Source organism: Cupressus sempervirens, chromosome 8 (assembly GCF_028749045.1).
Source record: "Cupressus sempervirens isolate cs-2001-9-10 chromosome 8, ASM2874904v1, whole genome shotgun sequence".
Lineage (NCBI taxonomy): Eukaryota > Viridiplantae > Streptophyta > Pinopsida > Cupressales > Cupressaceae > Cupressus > Cupressus sempervirens.
The window spans coordinates 404,173,637-404,189,120 of NC_143125.1; the positions used below are offsets into that span (position 1 = coordinate 404,173,637).

Sequence of the window (15,484 nt, forward strand, 5' to 3'; positions counted from 1 at the left end):
AATAATTACTCATTCAATATATTTTAATTAATTATAATTTTATTCTATTTATTGATTATGTATTGATCAATATATGTTATGTGTTACTAATCTCCTTGAAAAATATAATAGTAAATTATATTATAATTTATTATTTTCTTATTAATTAATTTATTAATAAATATGGGGACATGACAGGAGATGGTTCAAAAACTTGGTTTGAAGAGAGTGAGACATCCATATCCTTACAGGATAGCTTGGTTGCAAGGTGAACATGCTTTGTAAGTGAGGGAGCAATGCCTTGTTGATTTACAGATCGGGCAGTATAAGGATCAAGTGTTGTGCAATATTGTGGATATGAATAGTTGTTATGTGTTACTTGGTAGACCTTGGCAGTGTGATTGCAGGGCCGTGCATGATTGTGTCAAGAATGTGTTTACTATTGAGAAAGGTGGTAGGAAGTTTTCATTGATTCCTTTGCAGAATGAAGAACTCGGTAGGAGGAACCTGAGTATTGGCACCCGAGTTGAGTTAATAGATTTTGAGAAGGTTGGAGATTAGCATGGAAGGAAGACCTATAGCACACTGAAGATAGATGTGAATAAGCAAAAGAACAAGGGAAAGGGTGTACGAGTTGAGGACTTGGAGGATATGTTTAACATCTAGATTTCCTGGGTCTAAATTAACATCTAACATACTCAAAGAAAATACAGTTATCACTTCGTTTCATAGGAAGACAGTTATATCATTCTTGTTCATGTGAATAAGATTGACCATTAAATTCAGTTAGACAAAATTTCTTAACTAAAAACTTGAAACACCATCAAATGAAATTATTACAGAAATTGAAAACCACATATCTTGGAAATTGAGATCGAAATAAAAAAGGGATGCTTCTGCAACCACTTGGGTTACTCCACAATAACTCTAATACAATATCACGAAACGACTTCTATCCAATATTGATAAATCAAAATCAAATGACGATTATCATTAAATACCACTATATAAAATTAGGGCATCACTTACCACTGAAATCATTAGGGCATTGTTTACCATTGGAATCTTTTAGGGCTTTTGATACTGTTGTATCACTTAGGGCTTCCTATACCACTGATTCAAATAGGGCTTCCGATACCATGGATTCAATTAGGGCTTTTGATATCGCTGGATTCAATTAGGGCTTCTGATACCGTTGTATCATTTAGGGTTCCAGCTGTCACTCAATCAATTAGGGCTTCAAAGTCATTTCCTTCCAATTACTTAACTGTGACAGTAGCTCAAGATTAGAAATATACTTATATTCGATATTCATATAAATGAAAAGCAATCCATGAATCTATCTCTTGTATCTAGGTGTAAAATAATGGTAACAATGAATTAACTCAATTTAATCTTACCTCCTCATAAATAAAAGTGATAATACCTATTTCCGATAAACAATTGAATGCATAGCTTATCTCTGTCTGACACACGTTTGACATCTTGGGAAGAGGTGAAACATTGTCAGGGGCTTAACCACCCAACCTCAGACCACATCTTTATCCCCTCACAATCTCTGACGAGAAAGGCCCTCCCTACCCAGAATAGACAGGGGTCATCTTTCCATCCAGTGTGCATCTTGGTATTTAACACACCATACGACTTGGCAGCAGAAGATTACATCAACAGGATTATGCATGAGCAATTAATTCATATTAAAATGATAAACATTGAAATGTCATAACTGATTATTGTTTCATGTTATTACAAATTCCTCTTTTTCACCTCATCACCCATTTTCTTGGCTACACAGCCGGGTGTCCCAGGTGTTAGGAATTTATCAGAACAACTGGTTCTGCCAATTATACTAAAAGATTACATATATTCAGCATTTCAGATTACATGATGATGTTCTTTAAAGATTCCAGAATTTTTGATTGTTTAATTCAATATCCATCGGAGTAATGGTTATGGATCTATACTATGTTTTCTTGGCTTCAACAAGAGATTCATAACACTGTCTTTCATAAGAGTACAAAGACATTTATATATTCATAACCAATTCAATGTGCCTGACTTGGGTCTTTAGCAAAGATTAAAATTGCCTTGTAATTTAATTGCTGGTTCTTCTTGAGAGTTCTATCCCTTATCTCGGGGGCATATGGAAATTACTTTTGTATAAGCTTGCTTTGATATGACCACTTTTATTTAAAACAAAGTTTTGATATAAAATCTAAATTCTATAATGGAATTCTAGGAATTTATATATGTTAGGAGTATTGCAATCATATAGATTTGCTTAACAATCATATCTATCGGAGTCTGCATTAGGCTGCATAATTGATGTAAGCTCAAGACCATTTGGAAATTTGGTACAATAAATAGCTTAGTCATCTATAGAAAAACATATTGGATCAACTCTACATTTATTCATAACCGGGCTGAGGAAGTTTGTAGATATAGAAAGGAAGAGCAAATAAATATAAAATGGAAGTACGCACACACACTTTTTGCATTCGGCCAAGTTCGGACAAGATTTGTTCCATGTTTCTCTGTTTTCTAAATATTAAACTTTACCATTGCAACACTACACAATTTGGTTACTAAAGATTACCAATCAAGAGAATGACTTGCGGCTTGGAAGTAACCTGTTCTCCCACAATTCGGTGGTTGAGTCTCGGTCTCACTTTCATAGTAGAAGATATATTGGGTTCATAGCAGATGATCAAAGATGTTTTTGCAAGACTTTGATTGCATAAACAAGATGATGTTCGGTGGTATGGAAGGTGTATTTAGAGTATCCATGGTCATGGGGTCTGAGAGACACCAACTGGCATAGTATTGTGAATAAAAGAGTCAATGGATCTCAACGTGCTTCAGCGGAGCTCAGCATATCTTACGTGAATGCACAGATTGCTCCTTGTTCCTGTGGATGGAAAGGATAGACTCCACACTCCCTCGCACTAAACCTATGGATGGAATATGTTGTGAAGGTGAAATGTATTCGGGGTGGCAAGTTAATTAAAGTCGGGTTTATTCTTAGAATTTCCTCCCTTGTTCAAACGTGAAACAAGTAAAGAGAAGAGCCAACGAGAAGCAGAGAGGAATAGGTTGTCTCCTCTCACAAAACGATCCATGATATGATATTAATTGGCCGGCTTGGCTCTTCGGCTACCTTCCATTTCCAAGAAGACTCTTTGAATGCATCATAAATTCGAAATGCCAAAATACAAAAATTAATCAACGATGCCAAGTGTTAATTGATTACAAGCAAGAATATAAAATAAAAAGCATGGAAAGAGAGTTGAAAGATTATAACTCAAAAATTATACTAATTCAAATGTTATTATAATTCAAATCTTATTAAAATCTTATATGTACATGTGACATCACTTATTAAATTATAATGGTGTCAAATCATTTTATATTATATGCACATTTATAAATATTCATTAAAATAATAAGATGAAAGAATATTAAAATCCCTTTGAGATACATTTATATTTTAACTCAATTATTTTAACTCAATTTATTTAATTAAATAACTCATGCGGGTCCTGCAGATGTATCTTGTTTCAAGTCACCAGGTCCTCAACCCATTTGCTCAGTGATGGTGACGCTCTTGCCTAATTCTTTTCTGACAATGCTTCCACCCCACTGACATGCTTCTTGCAAGGAAATTCTCCACCGTTAAATTATATTATCATTTTAAATAATCACAACGGTTATCCATCTCAATTCCATGAATTCGTGATTAACGATCAACTAACATGTCAGCTTCACTTGAAATCATAACAACTATCTTACCATTTCGCCAGATTATAACAAATTAAACTGCCAATTGACTTCATGCGAACCTCAACGGCTATATTCCAAATTAGGTCAAAAATTGAGATGTAACAATATGTTTGTGAAGAACCAATTTGGGGTTTATGTGCTGAATCCTAGAAGATGTTCTTCGAGCTACTGAGAACATCTTTTTGAACTTGGGGTGTCTGATGTAGGAGCATCTTGGGCTTGCTTGCAATCCTGCATGTTTGGAGGCATTTTGGCTTAAAGTTGTGGAGTTCAATAGATATTGGTGCTTGACATGGTCTCTGGAATTCGACATGGTCTGTGGAACTCGACATGGTTTGAGGAACTCGACATGGGCTGGGAGGTCGACAATGCTTGGGAATTTATTGGTGTTCAGCTTGGTTTTGCTGACACTCGGCTTGGTTTAGTTTCTATTGGTGCCAAGTTGTTTGTGAGCTGAATTTTGGCATTTAATTTATGTACGGGTATTTAATTTAGTGTTGTAGTCGACTTGTGGCTTGACCTATATTTAATGTAAGGAATTTAATTTAGTTTGTAATGAGCTGGGCCGACTTGTGGCTTAGTTGGGTATAAGTAAGGGGCCTTGTAGAGTCTTAGGGCATGATGATTCATTCCAGCTTGGAGAAGGGAATGAAGTGTGGATGCAAATTTTGAAGAGCTAGGGTTGTGGCTTGAGAATTAGAGGGTACAAGTGTGGATTCTTCTTGGTGTTCTTATCTAGTTATGGATCTGGACTGGCTTGGATTGGAATTGTAAGTTGGATCTTGTGTGATCTTGCAGAACTGATATTGTAATTGTTGTTTGTAGTTGGCCCTAACCCGAAAGGCCTTACAACCAAGCATATTGCATGTAATCAGTTGTTTTATGAATAAAGAGTTGTGATTTGGTATCAGATCTTGCATTTGTGTTGCATTATTGTTGTGTTTCCACTGTGTGGTTGTTTGCTGGGGGTTTGGACATCTCCTTTGGGGATTCTCTTGCCTTGCACTACATTAGGGGGGCTTTTGTGTGTGTGTGTGTGTGTGTGTGTATGCATTATATATACAAAAAATAAGAGAAAAATACATAATTGCAAAATTTAACATTTCATAGAATGAATATATGTTGCTTGATCACTGATCAATGCCAAATGTCAAAGATAAACATTATATACTCACTCATTAATTCATGTTTACGATTCTAAAGAAAACCATACATTGAATTACTAATTTCTAAATGAAATTTCAAAACATAGACTAGTTCATCAAATAATAAAGTTTGAAACATAATGATAATATCATAATAGTGACAAGTGCTATAATAGTTTATCATTGTATAAAGGCTCTTAAAGGTTCAATTGGGTCATCAAAAAATGAGAGATCAATGGGTTCATCCGTAACTGCAACTAAATTGAGATCCTCATCAATGGAAACCAATGTAGAATGGAAATACTACTCAAGTTCACAGAATGATACCAATGATATGTGCATAGAGAAAAATATAGAATGTACTTTAATACCACAATACCAACTCGCGAGGAAATAGCTTATTTATTCATACCAAAAACATCGTGAGTACAATGACAATATTCTAAGTACTTATAGAAGGGTCGGTTGGTTGGGAAAACCAATCGACACATTCCCTCACCTCCTAACTACCTGCCTGCTAAAGCTTTAACAAGCGCTAAGTACAATAGTTAGTTTATTCTCTACTACATCTATCTCCCCCAAAAAAAGAAGTCTTCCAGACGACTGTTGAATGCGCTAAGTACAATAGTTAGTTTATTCTCTACTACATCTATCTCCCCAAAAAAAAGAAGTCTTCCAGACGACTGCTGAATACATTGAAACAAAAAAAAATTTGATTTTATGAAAGGGGATGGGAAAACATCCCTGTACTTGGAGCTCCCTAGAGCCGTTGCAGGTCACTTTCAGCTATCTTTTGTTTTGTCCGAACACCTTGTAGTACCCTTAAGGCATCCATCTTCTTTGCTTCTGCTATGGTGATCTTGTTTTCCAAGTTGGTTTTCTCTATCCTTGAGGCCTCCTCCATGGCAACTTTCTCTACTTTCCATTGATCTTGAAGAGTTTTCCTTTCTAGCTCCCATTCCTTAGCCAAGCTTTTCCTCTGCTGGAGTTCAAAGATGGTCTCCCGAAAGGCAACTTCCATAGCTGCAAGGGTTTCCATGAGAGGTGGCGGGTGTTACTGTCCACAAGGAATAATAGATCTTTTTGTCCATGTAGCGGCTATGTCCTCTTGCAAATATCCACTCCATTTTGATAGTCCCCAGTCTATATGGCAGCCCATATGCATAAACATGGCCAATGCTTCCGCTACTGTTATGATAGCTTCTAGATTCTAAGACCTAGCCCGTTGCATGAGCTCCTTGGTAGAATGCTCCATGGCGTGCAACTTGGTGAGAAATAGCTCTGCCTTTTCTATTAAAGAGATAGTGTCAAAGGCCTCCCTACACTCACTCTGTATCTCTACCGGGTCCTCATTAACTACCGGTAGAGGGGAAGTCACCATCCCTTCTTCCTCAAGTAATATGTCGGCCTTCTCTAGGATTGTATATGCCATATCTACCATACTCCCCATAGTGTGAATCTCTCTTTGCTGGTTATCCACTGCCCTTGTCGACTGAACTATGAGAGCAATTGGGTGGACTACTTCTAGGCCTAAAGGTGTTTGCAATTGACAAGAGGCACAAGTTGTTGTGAATGAATACCAAGTCCTTCTCTATCTTGGCACCCAACAGGTTATGCTTCACTAAGTAGATAAAGGAGTATGTATTTCAATTCTACTCAACAGCAAATGAGCTCATATCCTAGATAGACAAGCAACAAAAAAAATAAAAATAGAAAAACAATATAAATTTAAGAGTGTTAATTCTACAAGGTAAGTGGCCATTAAAAAAGGGCACAAAAACATTAAAAACTTACTCTTGAGAAGATCTTAATGGAAAGAGGTTGGAGGTACATATCTTGTCCATGTAAGTTCCACCATCTAATACCATCCATTTTGCTTTGGTCATCAATAACATCAGGGTTTGTATCTTTTTCTGAGACTAACGCAATAAACTCTTGTAAAATTTGATGCCACCGCCAAAGAGCCTACTGAATACTTTCTTATACCTTCTAGCAACCTCAGAATCTCTGTATGGTGGCACTCTGCCAAGAATAGCAAGTATCTCAGCGCTATAATACCTGGAGATAGTGTATATGCCAAGAGGTGTAGTCATCTTGTTCTAGGGATGAAGAACAATTGACTCCACCTTTTTGTACAAGGTGGCCTCAGGATCATGCTCTATCCCGTGAATGATTTGGGTTGTCAAATGATGTTCATGTAAGTTATCTTGATGTAATGTTAATTAAAAATTTAAAAATTTAAAACTCTCAATAAAAAAGGATAGATGATTCTATAATTTGTAATTAATTTACCAATTTTATTCTCCCTTGCATGGTGTTCATGGCATTAGATGTTCTCCAAACAAGGCTCATCAGTGTCAGCAAATCGAAGCATAGATATGATGGACTTTGTGAATTTTAATATATAATCCACCCGAGTCCACCAATCATCATCCGAAATCATTGCCTTTACCTTTTGGGCCCTTGTTGTATTCAATTGGTTCCAAACACTCAATTGGTTGCTAATAATCATCTAAGACAATGCATCGTTTACTCTCACTATTGGTTTAAGGATGATTGCGTGTGAAGCAAATTGAGCTTCAACAACCAAATAACATGTTAATTGTAAGTTAATAGCAGATTTTAAATTTAAAACAAAAATATATTTTATTTAATTATGTAAACATGACACAAAATGATAAATGAAATCAAATAAATTAAATTTTATAAATTACCTTCAATAATTCCGGATTTGAGAAAGGTTTGAAAATTGCTTGTGACATATGGTGGTTTGTTACAAATACTTGGATCTCCTCACCCATTCAATTTGGTTGCCAATTGCTTTCATCACTGAATTTTTAGAAGTGGGTGGTGCATAGAAAAGATTTGATCATATCGTGCCTCTATTAAAGCCCCTGGAGTCCTACAAACTTTTGCATTGTTTGTTATTACTTGGACAACATTATCAACACCTGCGGACTTTGTGGATTTTATGAGAATCCGGAAACTAAATTCAACATCTTTACCTCCCCTCTAGAGTCAACTGCCTTCAAAAACATTCTCCTTGGGTTAGACAACAATCACATTTATTAATAGATGATTTTTGCAATCTTTCCATTCGTTAGAGGCAATAGTTAGTTCTGTTTGGATCCAAGAATCTCTTGTTGGTTTGAGAAGTTTGTCTACATTTGTTTCCTTACTATGTAAAAAGGTGGTTCTCACTTTTACATATCCAAGACCTTGGTAACTAGTAGAGGCTTAATTTACTGCTTGCACCATCTCTCTCCAATAAGGTGATCTAACTAGATTGAATGGAGGACCATTCACAAGCACTAGATTAAAATGCCCTTTCTAATGGGCCTCTCTTATAGGTGCTTCTACATTTTCTTCATCCCTAGAAGCGATAGGAAAGAAAAGATGATCTCTAGTGGTTATTTGAGGGGGTGGTGGTGGTGCTTTACTTTTTGATTTATCTTGTATCCCCCTTGAAACTAACCTATCACCTTATTGTTCTTTTAATCATTTCTATTTGAGATGCTAACAACCCCTTTTTTTTGTCTTTGAGCCCTCACACATGTTGATCCCTTTATCCCTAGGGCCTAGAAAATGAAATTTTTCTTGTTAATAAGAGCTTCTAGATTGGGTATTGCAAAAATTACATTTCCATATAAACCCGCAGATCCCCCCTCCGGAGATTGTTGAAGTCTTGTTGTATACTTCCACAAAGGAGAACCTTTTTCAATTCTCTATTTTTGGGACCCTCCCCACCTATTGAGCTCTCACTAAATTATTGTTTCAATGTATAACAAAATATAAAGCAAACTATCAAATAACTAAAAAAAATGATCAAATATATACTTGGAACACTCAAATATGATTCTTGGTAGGATTTGTGACTCCATTATAAATCTCTAGCACCTTCTCTTCAAGCTTGCATAATAGACACACCAAAATGAGAGAGGAAATGAGAAATAAAATGAGTGTGATGTATTCTAATAGGCTCCTTTTAGGGTTAGAAGAAAAAGAATGTTATCAAATATGTTTTTTGTTACTTTTTGGCCTTATGGGTTGTGGGTCCCTGGGGGTTTGCATAGGGACCACTTGGGTCCTTGCCAAAACCCTCGGGTCCGCGGTGGCTCCTTGCAGGGTACACATCACGAAATGTGGGTCCGCACAAGTCCACATGTGAACCTTGAAAGGACCCACTATGAACCTAATGGGAATCCAGACCCATTAAGAACCCAAATCTGAACCTAATTGGCGAGGTCCGAAACCTGCAACTTAGCTCCAAACTTGTGTATGAAATTCTTGATCTGTTTGTTCAATTTCAGCTGGTTGATTGTTTACATTAGAAAATTTGGGCATTACTGGTCTAGAATTCATTGTAAAACCAGAAGCTCTAGGCTTCTCATTTCCGTTAGTGGTTGATCCTTGTCCTTGGTTTTCATTGGTCTAACCCAGCCCCTTACAAGCTCCATTAGTCCTTCCAAAAAGAGTACTATTTGTCTTCTCTCTAAAATATCAGTCATAAATACAAAAAGCTTCAAAAAATCTACAATGAAGGATTCCACTGAACCCCATGTTTCAGCTGTTGAACTCTTTAATATCCAACTCAGAATCCTTCTTATCAAAACGGTCTATAGTCCTCTTGGTAAACTTTGCAAATGATACGTTTTGATCTGGCCTAAAGTAATCAACCCATGTCTTACATCCCAAATTTTGACCTAATTTTAAATTTTCTCATAACTGTTAGATTGAACTGATTTTTCTTTCATAATCATGTGAAATAGGTAGTTATTTATATCCGTTGTATTAACTGTTAATGAAGATGGTTGTTAACCATTACTTGTTATGTGATGTTTAGTAGTTGCTTAATTTTGGAATTATGTTTAATAATTAAATTCTTTTAAATCTTTATTTGGAAATTATTATGGAACTTGTTATTATGGTGGAAGTATTTCACGGGTGATTGTAGGAGAAGATGAAGAGGGGAAGCATTGCTAAACAGGATCAACATAATGGGTTAGTAGCTTAAGTCCAGTCAATAGGATTGACAGGTATGACCTTAAATTGCTTTGGCAAGGACCTAACGACTTGAACTTCAGGATACAACTGAAGGACCTGCATGAGCTATTAAATAAACAATTTAAAACTTAAAACAATTTAGTTAAAATATAATACGTACCTCAAAGGATTTTGAATGATATTTCACCATATTATTATAATATATACCTATGTACGTACACATAGATATAAAAATAAAGTGATGCCATAATATTATTTTTTTATAATAAAATGATACCACCTCACTAATATATCTATGTGTACGTAGATAGATATAAACCATAATATTTTTTGAATTTTAGCCTTCAAATCTTCTTCCATTTTTTTGAATTCTTTTTCTTGTTTGAAATCAATTGAACACTTGGCACATTTATTTGGCGTCCAAGAGCCAATACATTTCCTTTATGCTACGGCTTCTTGGAAGCCAAGGAGTCACATTACACATTATATATTTTGAAGTCAAAGGAGACAGAAGACAACATTTTATTCTTATTTTCTTACAACACCTGACTACCTTGTTCTTGCATACGACTTCTGTGATCATTACCACCTTCTTTCACATTACTGAATACCTTTTTCTTTGTGCTGACATCCCTGCTGTTATCAGTTTATACCATTACATTATTCCTTCCCACAATTACTTGCTCATACAGATATTCTGTCGGAAATCGTGAGCAACCTTTTACAAGGATTGCGTTAGAGATCTTGCAAGCAAAGGTGAGATTGGTAGCTGAGCGTCTTGCAAGACTTTGTTTCCAAATTAATCCAGGTTATGTGGAATATCCAAATCGAACATTGGAAATATGATTTTTTTTAATCAATTGTTACAACAAAATCGAATTACATAGTAGAAAACTACAACTTTTATCATGATGATATCTTGTTTAACATTATAGGATTGATCCTCTCAAAATTAGATATATTTATGGCAAGTAAAAGCCAAGTAACCATGTTATGAATTCGTGGATCATTATGCAATTGGAGATTAGAGATAAACAATATTTTCTGCAAATCTTTAAGAATATCTTTCTCGAATCGCAGATTGTGATAAGCTGGAATATATATATATATATATATATATATATATATATATATATATATATATATATATATATATATATATATATATATCATGATTCAGTTGAGAATCAACGGATAGAGCCAATTGCTCTGAGATTCGGGCACCTAGGACTCATCGGCTGTATAGCCATGGAAAAAGTGAAGAGGTGAAATAGAATTTGCAATGACATAGAAATAAAAGTCAGATATGATGAATTAAAAGCTAAAATTATTTTATTAATAGCTCATGCTCATCTGTATGATTGTTTTCTGTTGTCAAGTTGAGCAGTGGTGATCGAGTCATTGAACCCATTAGAAAACCTTGGCCAAGGTTGTTTAAAGGTATGTTTGCCATCTATTGATCACTTGATCTCAATGGTGCTAGTTATGCAGACATGTCCATCCATAATTGTGCAGACATTCTAAACACTAGAATGCTCAAGTGGCTGCACTAAGAGTATCCCAAGCCCGATCCCAAGGTAGGGAGGGTCTTTCTAATTCAATAGATTGTGTGGGGATAAGTATGGTCCGAGGTTGGGAGGTTAAGCCTAAGTCAATGCTTCTCCTCTTATGGAAAGCCAAAGTTTGCACAACTAAAGACTCACCGAATAATATTTGTATGTTTTCTTAAATCTTCTTTCCATAATAAGTGTTTAATTTACCTATATGTAGAAAATATAGTTAATCGTTATTATAGTTAAATACAGTTATTTTCAGTTAATCGTTAATCTAGCTATTTCAGTTGATCATTGATACAATTATTTTATTTCAATTGATTATTGATACAGTTATTTTCAGTTAATCGTTAATCTAGTTATTTCAGTTGATTATTGATACAACTATTTTCAATTAATCGTTAATCTAGTTATTTCAGTTGATCATTGATATAGTTATCACAGATGAACATGGTTATTTCAGTTTATCGTTGATAGTTAAAACAGTTAATGTCATATGAAAAAGAATTCAGTTATCTATTCAATGAATGTTGGAAAAATCTCTTTACAAACTGTCTTTGTTGTTGTTATGAAAAACAGTTTGTTACACCATGATACCACCACTCATGAGCACTTCATTTCAAATGTAAAGTTGCATATTTAATAGCTTCATCTTCAGCTGTGGGTTTGAACTAAAAGAAAGCATCCAATTATTTTGTACCCAAGACCTAGTTGTATGTAATATTCTGAGCAAGTTTTTCCTACAGAAGTACTGATGACTGATATTAAAATTTGGCTAATGCTGTTATGTATTGGTAGTGGTAATTGTAACTAACAGTTTTCAAACAATTCTGGAATCACATTGAAACTGCTGAAGCAACCAATCAGCTATCCTTCTTTTCAAGCATTAGATAATAGTCTTATGAACATTTTAGAATAGCCACAGTCAATTACAATCAATATTGTGCCCTGTTAAATTAAAGATTTCTCCCGTATTACAGGCTTCCCAGTTATGAGCATTTAAACAAACAGTTCATAAGCAATATCCCTACAGGCGACTTTCCACATTACTTTCAAAACATAAGAATATATCTGGTTCATTTACGTTGGCACAACAATATTGCTTAAATTCGAAATTGCACTGTCAACTGTTACATTGGGAGTAATGAGTTAAATCAAAGGAAAAATAAGAGCACCTGTCCAGACCAGACACCTGCGATAATGCCTTTCAGACTTAGGGAATTTCAACAGGGTCGAACATGCCCGTGACTGATGTAGTATCCACTCCCAAAAAATGTCTAACGTTGGTGACTGTTGTAGTCATTCAAACTGCTGACTCAGAATGTATTCTCGTTAAGAAGGTCTGCCAAAACTACCAGTTGCCGGACTGGAGATATATTAGCAATGCATCAACTATAATGACCCCTGTGGCTGTTTATAAATGTCTAACTTTCACATATAAGGAGGTGCTGTACCCGTGCATTATATTTCCTTATCAACCCGACTGAGATTCAATGATTCACTGTGGATGCGTCTAGCTGTATACCCATGTCTCAAACCGTCAATAAGCAATAACGTGCCGGCTAGGGAGATATTAAACCCACGTGAGTTTCCTGCATGTAGATTTAAAGGTAGCCGAGTTGTAACCCAGCGTTTGAACCCAACTTCTGTTCCTTCACGTGAAGATTGGTTTCCTTCGTATTCAACCCCTGCGTAAGACTCCCAGTAGGTGTTTATCTAAGGTATTTCCTCCACCCATTAGAAACTTCTATTTGCTAAACCTGCGCCTGCTATTCAACCCCTCTAGATAACAAAAAGTTTGAACAGACCAACAAATACTTACTTCATCATTTTTATTAAAACTGACCTTCCTGACCTTGCCGACTTCTGCCCAGTTCACTGCAAATATTGAAGAAAGGAGGTTGGGGTATCGTCCAACTCCTCAGAGGGTTTTCGTCCTCCCAGTCCAAAACCCAGTCACAGTAAGTAACCAGAATTCAAGAACTTTTTTTATAAATTCTTGTGTGATAATCCCAATGCAAACACGTGCATATATAGCCTTGGAAAGAGGGAAAGTACAAAGTACAAGGAATGTGGGATTAAATGACATTTTCATCCTGTAGTCACTTGAAGCTATTATAAAGTAAATAAATTTTAAAAAACATTAAAGTTACTTAGCTTTGCTTCATTAATAAAGTTCTGGAATAAATTAAATTAAATTCCTCATTGTGACTGGAGAGCATCCTGTGCCAAATTGATATTAATCTATCCGGATGTGGAGATAGATTAATTTTGTCGTCCAGAACTAAAATCGAGAAGGGGACTTGACATTGTAATCTTTCACGAGCCATAAAAATAAGGTATAGTGACCTTGCCAACTTTCCTTTGCAAATCTTGGTTCTGAAATCTAACACCACGTCCCCTGTGTGGTCTAAAGGAAAGCTATGGATTCTGAAGAGACATTTCACCCAAAGCTTGCCAATCGGTCCAAATCTGTTATGACATTTTTGATCTTTTTGTTCATTTGCAGCTAGTGGATTGTTTGCATTAGAAAATGTGGGTATTACTGTTCTAGAACACTGTAAAACCAAACGCTTTAGGCTTCTCATTTCCATTAGTGGTTGATCCCTGTCCTTGGTTTCCATTGTTTCTATTATTTCCATTGTTCCCCTGTCCTTGGTTTCCATTATTTCCCTAATTTCCATTTTGTTACCGAGTTAACATTTGGCCATTTGCTGGTGGGATTGTGTCATTGTGTTCATCATTTCTCTGTATTCTAGCCAAACCCCCTAGTACATTTTCAATACAATTGCTATTGTGAACATCCCTGTCCACTGTTCTTGGAGGGATCTCGGACTGTCCACAACCCGCTTGCTGGTTTAGATTTGGATTTTATTTATTCCTACAGAGGTAATAATGGTGAGTTGATGGACTAACCAACCAAAGCCCACAATAACTTTATCAGAGCTCGGATACCAGCATAATACACTACCCCTCTTTCTTGTTAAAATCTCGTTGTCCTGAACTTCCCTCTCAGGTTAAGAATCAGGTTTAATTCGTATCAAGCACTAAACAAGTCCAAATGAGATTTTTTCATATTCATTCAATAGACAGTAAATTTTGACCACACCAAGCTAAATCTCAGTATTATTGAAAGATAACAGAAAATTACAACTCAATAACTTAAATTGGAAACTAATTTAAACCAGAACTGTCATAGTCAAATCCAAGGGAACAACAAATATTTTAAAAAACAACAGGTGCTAGTGTAATTGCACCTTATGCCGATTTCTACTCATCACCATGCCATTTTGATACGGGTAGCGAGTTTGACAGTTTTCAGGGCCTTTCTCTACTCGTAATACTTCCATTCAAATAGCGTACATTTACAGTCAAGCCATTCACGATGTTGAGCGCAGTGGTCTTTGTTAACGCAAACAAATTTGTAAGTGTTGTTGATGTTAGGGAATTAGGCTCAAAACCACCTGCTATCCTTCCTTGTTCGACAGCTGGATTCCATCAGATGTCCACCCCTGTTGCCGGCTATAGTCTTTGGGCCCTCTTAATTAACCAGTCCTGGTCTTATATTGTGATGCTCCTTCTGTTCTTTTCCCCACAACTGACACTTACGGTATGCTTGCTGCCAGTTCAAACCACATTTCCAGGTGTATGCCAGATGTTCCCGACTTCCTGTGTCTATTCAAAAGACTTCGATGCTACTTATTTGTTGTAGGCTTCCCTTCACATGCCCAGCTTAGCTTCAAATGACATCAACAACCAGCTAACTCCACCTGCTATCATAACCATGCCGTCGATCAACTCACACCATTTTCCACATGTCATGTTTTCTTCAGACTACATATCGTAAATTCTACATTCACCATCTACTCACAGTAGCTTGTGATAGATATTCAACTGTGGTCTGCAAGTGATTGCTGATAAGAATAGACTTCCATACGCATGCAATTAGATCACTGTTTTCCCAGTAAGCAAGGTACAATGCTGTGTTTTCTGAATTCTGCCTCGGTTATTGCCCAGTTCAAA

The 15,484-nt window shown here is 36.0% G+C and overlaps 1 protein-coding gene across 2 annotated transcripts in view; it reads left to right on the forward strand.

Moving 5' to 3' along the window:
* The window catches only part of LOC149542995 (RING/FYVE/PHD zinc finger superfamily protein), a 257,051-nt gene that overhangs the window by 224,472 nt on the left and 17,095 nt on the right, over positions 1 to 15,484 (forward strand). The window contains exon 7 of one of the 2 annotated variants that reach the window (XM_089797915.1): positions 9,859 to 9,940. The exons of the other annotated variant lie outside the window; for it this stretch is intronic. Coding sequence (XP_089654041.1) covers positions 9,859 to 9,918 — 60 coding nt within the window. The 3' untranslated portion in view covers positions 9,919 to 9,940. The remainder of the gene's footprint in view (positions 1 to 9,858; positions 9,941 to 15,484) is intronic. 2 annotated transcript variants of the gene reach the window in all.